General features: G+C 43.3%; 1 protein-coding gene across 1 annotated transcript in view; it reads left to right on the plus strand.

Annotated features, from left to right (window-relative positions):
• The window catches only part of LOC126106447 (uncharacterized), a 115,754-nt gene that overhangs the window by 19,424 nt on the left and 82,160 nt on the right, over positions 1–14,170 (plus strand). The window contains exons 3-4 of the mRNA XM_049912729.1: positions 11,428–11,541; positions 14,021–14,134. Of these exons, the coding sequence (XP_049768686.1) occupies positions 11,533–11,541; positions 14,021–14,134 (123 nt within the window). The 5' untranslated portion in view covers positions 11,428–11,532. The remainder of the gene's footprint in view (positions 1–11,427; positions 11,542–14,020; positions 14,135–14,170) is intronic.

Consider the following 14,170-nt stretch of genomic DNA (forward strand, 5'->3'; position numbering starts at 1 on the left):
CTGAAGTATTGTTCCATGTATGTTAGCCCAGTACTTAGCCATATCTGTAACTTTTCCTTTAGGAGTGGTCGGTTTCCTGACCGATTAAAGTACTCGGTAGTGAAGCCACTTTATAAAAAGGGAGACAGGGATAATGTTGATAATTATAGACCTATTTCTATGCCATCGGTGTTTGCTAAAGTTATCGAGAGGGTTGTATATACAAGGTTACTGCAGCATTTAAATTCACGTAATTTGCTGTCAAATGTACAGTTTGGTTTTAGAAATGGCTTAACAACTGAAAATGCTATAGTCTCTTTTCTCTGTGAGGGTTTGGACGGATTAAATAAAAGGTTGCGAACGTTAGGTGATTTCTTTGATTTAACGAAGGCTTTTGACTGTGTCGACCACAAAATATTACTGCAGAAGTTGGAACATTATGGAGTAAGGGGAGTAGCTTACAATTGGTTTGCCTCTTACTTTAAGAACAGAAAGCAGAAGGTAATTCTCCGCAATATTGAGAGTGGTAATGATGTTAAGTCCCAATGGGGCACTGTTAAATGGGGCGTTCCCCAAGGATCGGTGCTGGGGCCACTGCTGTTTCTTATTTATATAAATGATATGCCTTCTAGTATTACAGGTGATTCAAAAATATTTCTGTTTGCTGATGACACCAGCTTGGTAGTGAAGGATCTTGTGTGTAATATTGAAACATTATCAAATAATGTAGTTCATGAAATAAGTTAGTGGCTTGTGGAAAACAATTTGATGCTAAATCACAGTAAGTCTCAGTTTTTACAGTTTCTAACTCACAATTCAACGAGAACTGATATTTTAATCAGACAGAATGGGCATGTTATAAGCGAGACGGAACAGTTCAAGTTCCTAGGCGTACGGATAGATGGTAAGCTGTTGTGGAAAGCCCATGTTCAGGATCTCGTTCAGAAACTAAATGCCGCTTTATTTACCATTAGAACAGTATCTGAAACAAGTGACATTTCAACACGAAAAGTAGTCTACTTCGCATATTTTCATACGCTTATGTCATATGGTCTTATTTTTTGGGGTACTTCTTCTGATTCAAAAAGGGTATTTTTGGCTCAAAAACGGGCTGTTCGAGCTATGTGTGGTGTAAGTTCTAGAACCTCTTGTCGACCCCTATTCAATAGTCTGGGAATTCTGACATTGCCCTCACAGTATATATTTTCTTTAATGTCGTTTGCTGTTAGCAATATTAGCTTATTCCCAAGAGTTAGCAGCTTTCACTCAGTTAATACTAGGTAGAAATCAAATCTGCATGTGGAATGCACTTCCTTGACTCTTGTGCAGTAAGGAGTGCAGTATTCTGCTGCATCCATTTTCAATAAGCTACCACAAGAACTCAAAAATCTTAGCAGTAGCCCAAACGCTTTTAAGTCTAAACTGAAGAGTTTCCTCATGGCTCACTCCTTCTATTCTGTCGAGGAGCTGCTGGAAGAGCTAAAAAATTAAGCAAATTCCAGTGTTACATTCTTGATTTTCTTTATTTAAACTAATGACGTATCGCCTGAATATATTTCTTTATATTTCATTTTATCTGTTTCTACAATCGTGTTATAATTTCATGTATTGACTCGTTCCATGACCATGGAGACTTCTCCTTAATGTGGTTCCACGGTGTTGTGGCGTATCAAGACAGCCTAGACACAAGGCGAGGAAACCGAAAGGGCACGCGTCAACTCACGCCGGCTGGCGTGAGGTCTGAAACAGGATACGTAATGAATGCTATAAAGAAAAGTACGTAGCTGCTGTAATACTTAACTTTAATCCATCATTCGTATACAGCATTCTTGATGATACAAGTGAGACTCTCTCTAGATATGGTTAATGGCGCCTTGCTAGGTCGTAGCCATGGACTTAGCTGAAGGCTATTCTAACTATCTCTCGGCAAATGAGAGAAAGGCTTCGTCAGTGTAGTCGCTAGCAAAGTCGTCGTACAACTGGGGCCGAGTCCTAGTCCGTCTCTCTAGACCTGCCGTGTGGTGGCGCTCGGTCTGCGATCACTGACAGTGGCGACACGCGGGTCCGACATGTACTAATGGACCGCGGCCGATTTAAAGCTACCACCTAGCAAGTGTGGTGTCTGGCGGTGACACCACACACGGAACAATAAATAAATAAATAAGTAAATAAATAAAAAAAATATTCTGGACAATTGGAGCGAATGGTATGGCCACCCAGATCGCCCCGCATGAATCCCATCGAATATTTGTGGGACATAATCGAGAAGGCAGGTCGTGCACAACATCCTGCACGGGCAACAGTTTCGCAACTATGGGCGGCTGTGGAGACACTATAGCTCAGTATTTCTGCAGAGGCTTCCGACGACTTGTTGAGTCCAGGAAACGTCGAGTTGTGGCACGACCGCGGGAAAAGAGGTCCGACACGACATTGGGGGTATCCCATGACAGCTGTCGCCTCACTGCAGTGCACCACTTCCACAGGAGGAGAAAATGAAATATCACTTTGGAGGCAAACATTTACGGCCTTTACCATGGTTTCCACTGTTTTAAGACCGTCTTCTTGGATGGAGGACTTAAAATCACACTATCTATAGTCAATGTGGGACTACTTTCATATAATGTATTTAAATGGTGACATGTACTAGATAGAGTCAACGACTTCCACATTGAATATCGATAATGTGATTTTACGTCCTGCATCTTCTGGAGAAGACGGCTTTAAGACCGTCGAAACCATAGTCCTGTTTCACCAAATGCGACATAGTCGCTTATACAAACAGTGATCCAATAGTGTCAAATGTTTTTTATTCCAATCTTTGATCACAATATCAATTCCGTAGACGATGACCGGTTTCAGTCGGTTATGACCATCCACAGATCTATCTCTATCTATCTATCTATATCCGAATCCCGCTCCAGCTACTGCCGGGTCTGGGTGCTGACGAGTCCTCTCCATTTGGCTCGGTCCTCCCACCACTTTTCTTCCTCCACTTGCTGCCAGGTCACACCTCTCCTTTCAACAGATATTCTCACTCCCATTTTCCACCGTGTTTTTGGGCGCCCTCTAGGTCGTTTCCCATCCATCTTTAGTTCTTCCATAATTTTGGGGATTCTCTGCCCATGCATCCTCTTAACATGCCCATACCATCTTAATCTCTTTCTTTCACTTTCTTCTCTCATACTTTCTTGTTTGAGGTCCTTTCTAATCTCTACATTCCTTACTCTGTCCATTCTTGTTTTTCCCTTAACTGCTCTGAGAAATTTCATTTCCCCTGCTTGCAGTCTGCTCCAGTCCCTTTCTTTCATTGTCCATGTTTCTCCACCATAGGTGACAATAGGGAAGTAATAATTCTTATACATCAGGAGTTTTGCTCTTTCTGAAACTTCATTATTCCAAATCAGATGTTTTATTGTTTGGTAGAAATTGCCTCCCTTCTGTAACCTCCTATTAATTTCGTTAGTTATTCTTCCATCCCTAGATATTTCACTCCCTAAATAAGTGAAACTTTCTACCACTTTGAGGGGTTCTCCATTCAAGGTAATATTTCCATTGATTCCTTTCTCTCTTCCAAATACCATTACTTCACTCTTATCTTTATTTATTCTTAATCCATACCTTTTCATTATTTCCTTCCACGCATCAAGCTGTAACTGTACATCTACCTCTTTATCACCCCATATTACCATATCATCTGCAAAAATCATCTTTTTGTCTTTTTCTTTTACTATATTCCTTCCACGCATCAAGCTGTAACTGTACATCTACCTCTTTATCACCCCATATTACCATATCATCTGCAAAAATCATCTTTTTGTCTTTTTCTTTTACTATATCTTTAACTGCCCTATTCATTCCCTCCATCACAACATTAAAAAGCGCAGGAGATGGAATACTTCCTTGCTTAAGTCCTTGTCTTATTTCGAAGTATTCAGAGTTTCCCAATGGTGTTCTAATTCTACAATTGTGGCCTATGTACATTGTCTTTATAACATTAATGTATCCATCTTCTATATCTATCTTCTTCAGTTCTTCCCAGAGTCTTTCCCTGTCAACTGAGTCATATGCCTTTTCTATGTCTATAAAAACCATTATCACCCTTTTGTTATACTCCCAACTTTTTTCCATCAGTTGACGGATACAAAATATCAGGTCGATTGTGCTCCTTCCTTTCCTAAACCCATGCTGTTCTTCACTCAGCTCCTTTTCTATCTTTTCACTTATTCGATTTAGTAAAATTCTTTCTTTCTTTCACAGATCTACAATATACAAATATATACACCTAGCGAGCAGTGTGACTTTCAACGTAATATGGCAATACGTATCACAACATACTCTCATACAACCAGGGAAATGTCACATAAAGTACGGTAAAACGTACCTTTTTTACACCTTGTCCTAAAGTGATACGGCCATAATGGCATCGTCAAAACATATAAATATAATCAGTACAGCGTCACATAGATCTAAAATGAGGTGTAGAATAGGCCACATCGTTAACACAGTGATTATTGCAACTGGCTACTGAAGTAACAGCAGCAACCAGAAACCTGTTTGCCTACATGTTCCATAGATGATACTACTGTGGACTTAGGTGAAGTCATCATTTACGCAAAGAACATAACCTGATAAAAACACATTATGTAAAATACATGTAGCAGACCTTTAAAATGATAACTATCATTAAAACCAGTTGTGATACATTAAAAGACGAATACAGTTACCCATATAAAATTATTAAAAGGAAATACACTACTGGCCTTTAAAATTGCTACACCAAGAAGAAATGCAGTTGATAAACGGATATTCATTGGGCAAATATACTACAACTCACATGTGATTACATTTTCACGCAATTTGGGTGCATAGATCCTGAGGAATCAGTACCCAGAACAACCACCCCTGGCCGCAATAACGGCCTTGATACGCCTAGGCATTGAGTCAAACAGAGCTTGGATGGCGTGTACAGGTACAGCTGCCCATATAGCTTCAACACGATACCACAGTTCATCAAGAGTAGTGAGTTGTGTATTCTGACGAGGCAGTTGCTCGGCCACCATAGACCAGACGTTTTCAATTGGTCAGAGATCTGGAGAATGTGCGTTCACCGCGATGTCGCCAAACACGGATGCGATCATCATGATGCTGTAAACAGAACCTGGATTCATCCGAAAAAATGGCGTTTTGAGATTCGTGCACCCAGGTTCGTCGTTGAGTATAGCATCGAAGGCGCTCCTGTCTGTGATGCAGCGTCAAGGGTAACCGCAGCCATGGTATCCGAGCTGATAGTCCATGCTGCTGCAAACGTCGTCGAACTGTTCGTGCAGACGGTTGTTGTCTTGCAAATGTCCCCATCTGTTGATAAACCGCAATCGCGGTAGGCTACAATCCGACCTTTATCAAAGTCGGAAACGTGATGGTAGGCATTTCTCCTCCTTACACAAGGTATTACAACAACGTTTCACCAGGCAACGCCGGTCAACTGCTGTTTGTGTATGAGAAAAAATGGGTGTGAAATCTTATGGGACTTAACTGATAAGCTCATCCGTTACTAAGCTAACAAACTACTTAACCTAAATTATCCTAAGGACAAACAGATATACCCATGCCCGAGGGAGGACTAGAACCTCCGCCGGAACCAGCCGCACAGTCCATGACTGCAGCGCCCAAGACCGCTCGGCTAATCCCGCGCTGTGTATGAGAAATCGGTTGGAAACTTTCCTCATGTCAGCACATTGTAGGTGTCGCCACCGGCGCCAACCTTGTGGGAATGCTCTGAAAAGCTAATCATTTGCATATCACAGCATCTTCTTCCTGTCGGTTAAATTTCGCGTCTGTGGCACGTCATCTTCGTGGTGTAGCAGTCTTAATGGCCAGTAGTGTATATGAAGAGAATAGGTCCGACCCTTTTTATGGTGAATTTATGGTCAACAATTAACATATGTAATGCATTGCCTGTAGCAACCTATAAATTGCCTATGAAAGATAAATGTCTATATGACAACTGAAAAAGACAGATCAATGATCAGCGCCCTCTGTTGGGTCGCCGCCAGGATGTTATGTAGGTGCCCACCGATCTTAAGTTCTTAACCACTAGAAGGCTTTACATACATCGTGATATGTCCCCCACAGAAAACGTCTAAGCAACATATTATCTGTCAATAAATAAAATTATATAGTCTGGATATACATTCCATAATCAATTACAGGCTTAGAGCGACTAATGTACGGAGGTAAGGCAAATGCCTACTGTTCTCGACATAAATCATCAAGTAAGGCTAGGTATAGATACGCGAGGCAATATTTGGTTATCGTAAAACCTTATCAAATAAAGCAAAGCAGGTGTTGGGCACAAAGTCGCTTTGTCCATTGAGTACCCTAGTGGGCTCATGCTTTTCGTCTTTGTAAATCTCCAACTCTTCCAACAAGTCGAGCGGGCGACCCTTCTGTGACCTGTGTAGAATATGCACACAACTCTCGATACTGTCTACAGTGTGACCGGTTTCTGCCAAATGCATTCCCAATGCAGTTTTGTTATGTGCCTGCTCACTAGGTGTATATACACTCCTGGAAATGGAAAAAAGAACACATTGACACCGGTGTGTCAGACCCACCATACTTGCTCCGGACACTGCGAGAGGGCTGTACAAGCAATGATCACACGCACGGCACAGCGGACACACCAGGAACCGCGGTGTTGGCCGTCGAATGGCGCTAGCTGCGCAGCATTTGTGCACCGCCGCCGTCAGTGTCAGCCAGTTTGCCGTGGCATACGGAGCTCCATCGCAGTCTTTAACACTGGTAGCATGCCGCGACAGCGTGGACGTGAACCGTATGTGCAGCTGACGGACTTTGAGCGAGGGCGTATAGTGGGCATGCGGGAGGCCGGGTGGACGTACCGCCGAATTGCTCAACACGTGGGGCGTGAGGTCTCCACAGTACATCGATGTTGTCGCCAGTGGTCGGCGGAAGGTGCACGTGCCCGTCGACCTGGGACCGGACCGCAGCGACGCACGGATGCACGCCAAGACCGTAGGATCCTACGCAGTGCCGTAGGGGACCGCACTGCCACTTCCCAGCAAATTAGGGACACTGTTGCTCCTGGGGTATCGGCGAGGACCATTCGCAACCGTCTTCATGAAGCTGGGCTACGGTCCCGCACACCGTTAGGCCGTCTTCCGCTCACGCCCCAACATCGTGCAGCCCGCCTCCAGTGGTGTCGCGACAGGCGTGAATGGAGGGACGAATGGAGACGTGTCGTCTTCAGCGATGAGAGTCGCTTCTGCCTTGGTGCCAATGATGGTCGTATGTGTGTTTGGCGCCGTGCAGGTGAGCGCCACAATCAGGACTGCATACGACCGAGGCACACAGGGCCAACACCTGGCATCATGGTGTGGGGAGCGATCTCCTACACTGGCCGTACACCACTGGTGATCGTCGAGGGGGCACTGAATAGTGCACGGTACATCCAAACCGTCATCGAACCCATCGTTCTACCATTCCTAGACCGGCAAGGGAACTTGCTGTTCCAACAGGACAATGCACGTCCGCATGTGTCCCGTGCCACCCAACGTGCTCTAGAAGGTGTAAGTCAACTACCCTGGCCAGCAAGATCTCCGGATCTGTCCCCCATTGAGCATGTTTGGGATTGGATGAAGCGTCGTCTCACGCGGTCTGCACGTCCAGCACGAACGCTGGTCCAACTGAGGCGCCAGGTGGAAATGGCATGGCAAGCCGTTCCACAGGACTACATCCAGCATCTCTACGATCGTCTCCATGGGAGAATAGCAGCCTGCATTGCTACGAAAAGTGGATATACACTGTACTAGTGCCGACATTGTGCATGCTCTGTTGCCTGTGTCTATGTGCCTGTGGTTCTGTCAGTGTGATCATGTGATGTATCTGACCCCAGGAATGTGTCAATAAAGTTTCCCCTTCCTGGGACAATGAATTCACGGTGTTCTTATTTCAATTTCCAGGAGTGTATTTGTATATTGTAGATCTAAGGATTGTCATTACGGACTGAAACCGGTCATCGTCTAAAGAACTGATATATTGATCAAAGACTGGAATAAAAAACATTTAATAAACCTGTATTATGCAACCGGTTGGCTGTTATTGTAATGGTTCAAATGGCTCTGAGCACTATGGGACTCAACTTCTGAGGTCATCTGTCCCCTAGAACTTAGAACTACTTAAACCTAACTAACCTAAGGACATCACACACATCCATGCCCGAGGCAGGATTCGAACCGGCGAACGTAGCGGTCGCGCGGTTCCAGACTATAGCGCCTAGAACCGCTCAGCCACTCTGGCCGGCTGTTATTGTAATGCACTGAAGCTCTTGCATGTACATTTGCTGAAGTGCAGCCTTCTTCAAAATCCTGAACAGCAGTTCAGAAGCCGCCCGCAAGTGGAGGCCTGTAAGAGTCTTGGTTTCAAGACAATGACGTCATGCGTGGCCTGTACCATCAATGCTCCAAGAAAGAATGCAAGTCAGCCCACACCAGCTGGGCGTTGCACTGCACATGTACCGTGAAACCGAAACATCTGGGACCTCTCTTCGGAGAAGAATCCACTTTGTAACCTAAAGCGCACAGACATCCACAAGAAATTGCCGTTCAAAATAGCCTGCGCATCCTCCATGTGCAGAAACTTGAATAACAGGCCCCTCTCGCAGAACCTCACCCGCAATTGCAATTATTTCTACATGCAACCAACTTGAATAACAGGCCCCTCTCGCAGAACCTCACCCGCAATTGCAATTATTTCTACATGCAACCAACTTGGCTTGAGGGGCTCGAACTTCAATGGCACAGGGAGCTACTCTTCCCGGCGAAAATATTTAGGGCACTGTTTACGTTATGGATTTAACTGAAATCATGTGATTGGGAAACACTATCAAAGTACAGGTTACGGCGGTACGACTGAGAAAAATTTTTTTTTCCTTTTAATTGTTGTGGCCTACAGTTCCAAGATTGGTTTGATGCAGATCCCCACGCTTGGGTATCCCGTGGAAGCCTCTTCGCCTGTGCAGAACCTCCTGAGCCCTCATCCATCTGAAACTGCTTACTGTGTTAATTCTCCCCTCCCTCCACCACATACTTCCTATCATTACGTAACTGCCAATTCTCTGATGCATAAGCATGTATTCTGTGGTGTCACCGCCAGACACCACACTTGCTAGGTGGTAGCTTTAAATCGGCCGCGGTCCATTAGTACATGTCGGACCCGCGTGTCGCCACTGTCAGTAATTGCAGACCTAGCGCCACCACACGACAGGTCTAGAGAGACGTACTAGCACTCGTCCCAGTTGTACGACGACTTTGCTAGCGACTACACTGACGAAGCCTTTCTCTCATTTGCCGAAAGACAGTTAGAATAGCCTTCAGCTAAGTCCATGGCTACGACCTAGCAAGGCGCCATTAACCATATCTGGAGAGAGTCTCATTTGTATAGTCAAGAGCGATGTACCACAAGGATGAATTAAAGTTAAGTAAACAGACGATACGTACTTTTCTTTATAGCATTCATAACGTATCCTGTTCCAGACTTCACGCCAGTCGGCGTGAGTTGACGCGTGCCCTTTCGGTAACCTCACCTTGTGTCTAGACTGTCTTGTCTAGACACAACATATTCTATCTACTGTCCCCTTCTTTTAGTCACATTGCAACATACATAGGGCGGGTGCTGAAAAGTAATACTTTCGAATTTTTGATTTTGTGCTGAATATACGTTGGGGTATTAAATGCCATGCACAATATTCGGTCGACTTTCCTAGTTCCTTGTTGCAAGCAGCGACCCTCTGCTGCTAAAGGGCTCCGAATTAATTCGAACGTTTCGTCCACACATGGAGCTCCGTCTTCTTCAGCATGACAACGCCAGATCACACATGGGCACTGTCACATCTGCAACGATCCGCACCTTTGGTTCACTGTCATATACGAGGATTGTCCAGTAAGTAAATTCCGATGGGTCGCGAAATGGAAAAACACAGTGAAAACCAGAAACGTTTTCTTTGCAACAGTTAGGTACACCTTCCATCTACTTCTCTACACATTCGCCGCTCCAACTTCGAGTTTTCTCGTAGTGTTGTATCAAATTTCCAATATCCTCGTCATAGAAAGCAGTCGCCTGTGCTTTCGGCCAGTTATCTGCACTGGTCTGCAGCTCGTTGTCTGTGGAAAAATTTTGTCTTCATAGTCAGCGGTTCTTGTGAGCAGAGATGAGACTCAGGGGGAGCCAATTACGGACTGTATTGCGGGTGATCAAACACTTCTCATCGGAAACACTGCAGGAACGTCTTCATTGCCCCTGCAGTGTGCGGCCGAGAATTGGCATGAAGAAGGAACTGCTCGACAGTTGTGTTATGTGGGCTGCATGACACAGGCGAAATCTCTATCCAGGCCCTCATACTGTGCGGGAGACGCTATTTCCTACGCATCTTTACGTGGTCACTGTTCACTCAAAACTGAGGAGAACGGCGCGACACGATCGATGGACATACTAGAGACACTGCCCAACACATCTGTACAAAGTTTCACCGGATTTTTCCAGTGGTTTCCATTTCGCGACTGATCGGAACTTACTTTCTGGACAACCCTCGTGTCATGCTCCATACAGCCCCATCTTGGGTCAGTTCGACTTTCATGTGTTTCCAGTACTTAAATAATACCTTCGAGGACTTCACTTTAATAGTGTTCAGCCGATGCAAGCAGAGATCTGATTGTGGCTGCGTCAACAGAGTCAAACATTCTACAGTGATGGTCTTTCTTTGAGAGAAATGTGTTCGTCGCCAGGGTGACTATGTTGAGAATTAAACGTGTAGCCGAAAAGAATAAACATGTGGAATGTGAATAAAGTTTGTTTTATTTTTAAAAGTTTTATAGGTTTTCACATACAAAATTCAGTAGCAATACAAATTCAGTAGCAATACTGTTCAGCATACCATAGTATTTTCTTTCTCCCCAGTTATATTCGGTACCCATTCATTAATTATGCAATCTACCCATCTCCGCCATTTCCTTTACCACAGTACTTCAAAATCTTCTATTCGCTTCTTTTCCGAATTGTTTATTACCCATGTTTCACTTCCGCCAATGGCTGCACTCAGGGCATATATATTCAGAAAATACTTCCTAATATATAAAATTGCATTCGATGTTAACGAATTTACGTTTTGCAGATATGGTTCTCTTGCTACTACCACTCTGCAATTTTATCCTCTTTATTCTCTCTATCCTATCTGTTATTTTCCTGCCAAATAGAAAAAGCATCCACGCTTTTAACGTCACATAGATCGATAACAACAAAAAAACTCCACAATCAGCTGTCCAGCTGTAGGTACTAAGCGTGTGCAATGTAATCAGTGTAGGCTATCATAACTATCTGGCCATTAATTCCTGAACGTGCTTCAAGTTTCTAAGTGAAATCATCCCTTCGTTACAGAGCAACTTTCCAGTCAGAGAACCAATCACTGATGCAGAGAGGGGACTTCCCGAAGATTGTTGCTGTAGTTTCTCCCTCAAGAAGGACTCCATCATCGATGCTCTCATGTGTCTGGTGAGTACATTATGAAATAAATTGTGATAGTGTTTAAAGTACTGTAGCTTCCTTGCATTGAGAACTTCAACCAGGCTCTGTACTTCAGTACTCATCTCGAATTTTACCTGACAATCCTTTTTCTCTCGCTTTTTAATCCATTAGCCTGTCCACTTGTTGGATGCTGTTCCATCCTTTCCTATCTTCTACTAACCGTTTCATTGCTAAGCAATTAGTACACCCAAACCACCCTATAGTGTACTTCTCATATTCTACCCTTTTTATGGTGTCAACTGAGTTCATGTGGGAGGGCAACATTGTCACAGTATAGGTTACGCCGGTATGACTCAGCAAAATTTTTTTTTTTAATTTTTGCTTTTCCTTCTCTTGTGGTCTACAGTTCGAAGACTGGTTTTATGCAGCTCTCCACCCTAGTAAATCCTGTGGAAGCCTCTTGGCCTCTGCAGAACCACTGTAACCGAAATCCAACCCAAGCTGTTTACGTATTGATACCTTATTTCTACCCCCACCCCACAGCACACATTTCCTTCCATTACCAAACTGGTAATTCTTTGAGGCCTCAGTATTCTATCTACTGATTCCTCCTTTTAGTCAAATTGTAACACGTGCGGAGCCGAGATGAAAAATAATACCTTCGTATTTCACATTTTTTTTCTCAGTATCGGCAGAGATATTACGTATCATGTACATTACTCGGACGACTTTTCCGCTTCGTTGGGACAAGTTGCAAACGTCTGCTACCAGACGGCTTAGAATTGTAGCGGCTAACACGGTGGTGTGTAACGTAACTAAGAAACAGCTTAGGAAACACAGCGCGAATTCGAAGGTCTTATCCACACACGAAGCTCCCTCTTCTTCAGCATGACAACGCTAGACCACACATGAGCGCTGCGACACTGCCACAGATCATGCTGCACACAGTCCAGACATGGCCCCATACGACTGTCATCTGTTTCCAGAACTTAAAAGAACACCATCAAGGACTTCACTTTGGTAGTGCTGAAGCGGTGCAAGCAGAGGTAAGGTTGTGGCTCCGCCAACAGAGTCAAACATTCTAAGTGACGGTATTTCTTTGGGAGAAAAGTGTTCGTCACCTAGGTGAATATGTTGAGAAATAAATATACAGAAATGAACGATAAAGATGTAGACTTAATAAAGTTTATTTTATTTAAAAACCCTTTATGTGATTACACATGCAAAGTTCAAAGACTATTCCTCACGTCTTCGTATTTCTTTTCTCCCCAAATAGATTCAGTACATATTCATCAACGTGCAGTCTACCCATCTCCAGCATCTCCCTTAGCGTACTATTTGAAAATCTACTCTCTTCTTGTCTGAATTATTATTCACGTTACACTTCCGTCAATGGCTACACTCTAGGCTAATATGTTCAGAAAAAGACTTCCTAACTTTCACACTTATATTACACCTTGCTATTGCCATTCTGCCATTTTACAACTTAAATTCAAAAGATCTGTTGAATGATCAACTTGCACTAAAAACAGACACTATTTTCATTTTATATCATCTCTTACAAAATGTGAAAATTAGCGTATTCCTTTTGATTAATACAACTATGTGTCATGAGTTTTTAAGTACATTATATATAAATTGTTTATATTTTTATAGATTCTTTTATGTATCTTCCTTGCTGCTAGCATAACAGCTCCAAAGCTCTGATCCAGTTAGTGTAATCTGTCTTTACAATAACCACATATAACATGTATATTTTTGGACACACCACAGCATTATGCTTCCGTGAAGAAGATAGTGACATCTGCTAAACCAATACTAAGGAAGTTTTTACAATGTGATTCTCATAGTTCACATATACGTCTAGCCAAGGCTAAATATTTATAGTGCCCCTAATTTTGTAAGCTTCTGGAGATAATTGTTAAGACCTGTAAAGTATAATAAAAATATATTTACAACTGACGACTGCATTTTATTCTGAAAAATATGTACTACAGCTGCTGAAAATTAAATATCGGTCATAGTGGCACAATGGAAAGAAGACTGAGTAGTCCATTAATGTTAGTATTTGTAGTAAATAGGCGATCTTTCCATAATAAATTGTTGTATGAACATTTACAACACCAAATGGTCCTATTTGTCTATGGGTGATTTCTTAAAAGGAAGGTAGATTATCGAAAAGTTTTGTGCTATACTACTGCAGTCCCTCCTTTACCAGAGTTAGATTTACTAAAAGGAGTGCAGATTATCTTTCAGTTAGTGTTGCGCCTACACAGAGGTGGCAGAGTACTTGTACCTCCACACACCACGTCTCTCATTTAGAAAAAAAAGTAGTAATAGATCGGCAACAATAAGAAAACTACACAGCCAGCTGTCCGCCTGTAGGCACCAGGCTTGTGCAGTGGACTCAGTGCAGCCAATCACGTCTCATAACTGTCTGACCATTTAATTCCTGCACGTGCTTCAAGCCTCTGAATCAAACGTGCCAATCATCCCTTTGTTACAGAGCTACTTCCCAGTCAAAAAACCTACCACTGTTGCAGAGGTGGTAGCTCTCAACGATTGGTGCTGTGGACTGTCCCTCGAGACGGGCGCCATGATCGCTGGTGTCCTGTTTCTGGTGAGTACATTAGAAAAATAAACCATGATGGTGGTT

This window comes from Schistocerca cancellata, chromosome 10 (assembly GCF_023864275.1).
Source record: "Schistocerca cancellata isolate TAMUIC-IGC-003103 chromosome 10, iqSchCanc2.1, whole genome shotgun sequence".
Classification (NCBI taxonomy): domain Eukaryota; kingdom Metazoa; phylum Arthropoda; class Insecta; order Orthoptera; family Acrididae; genus Schistocerca; species Schistocerca cancellata.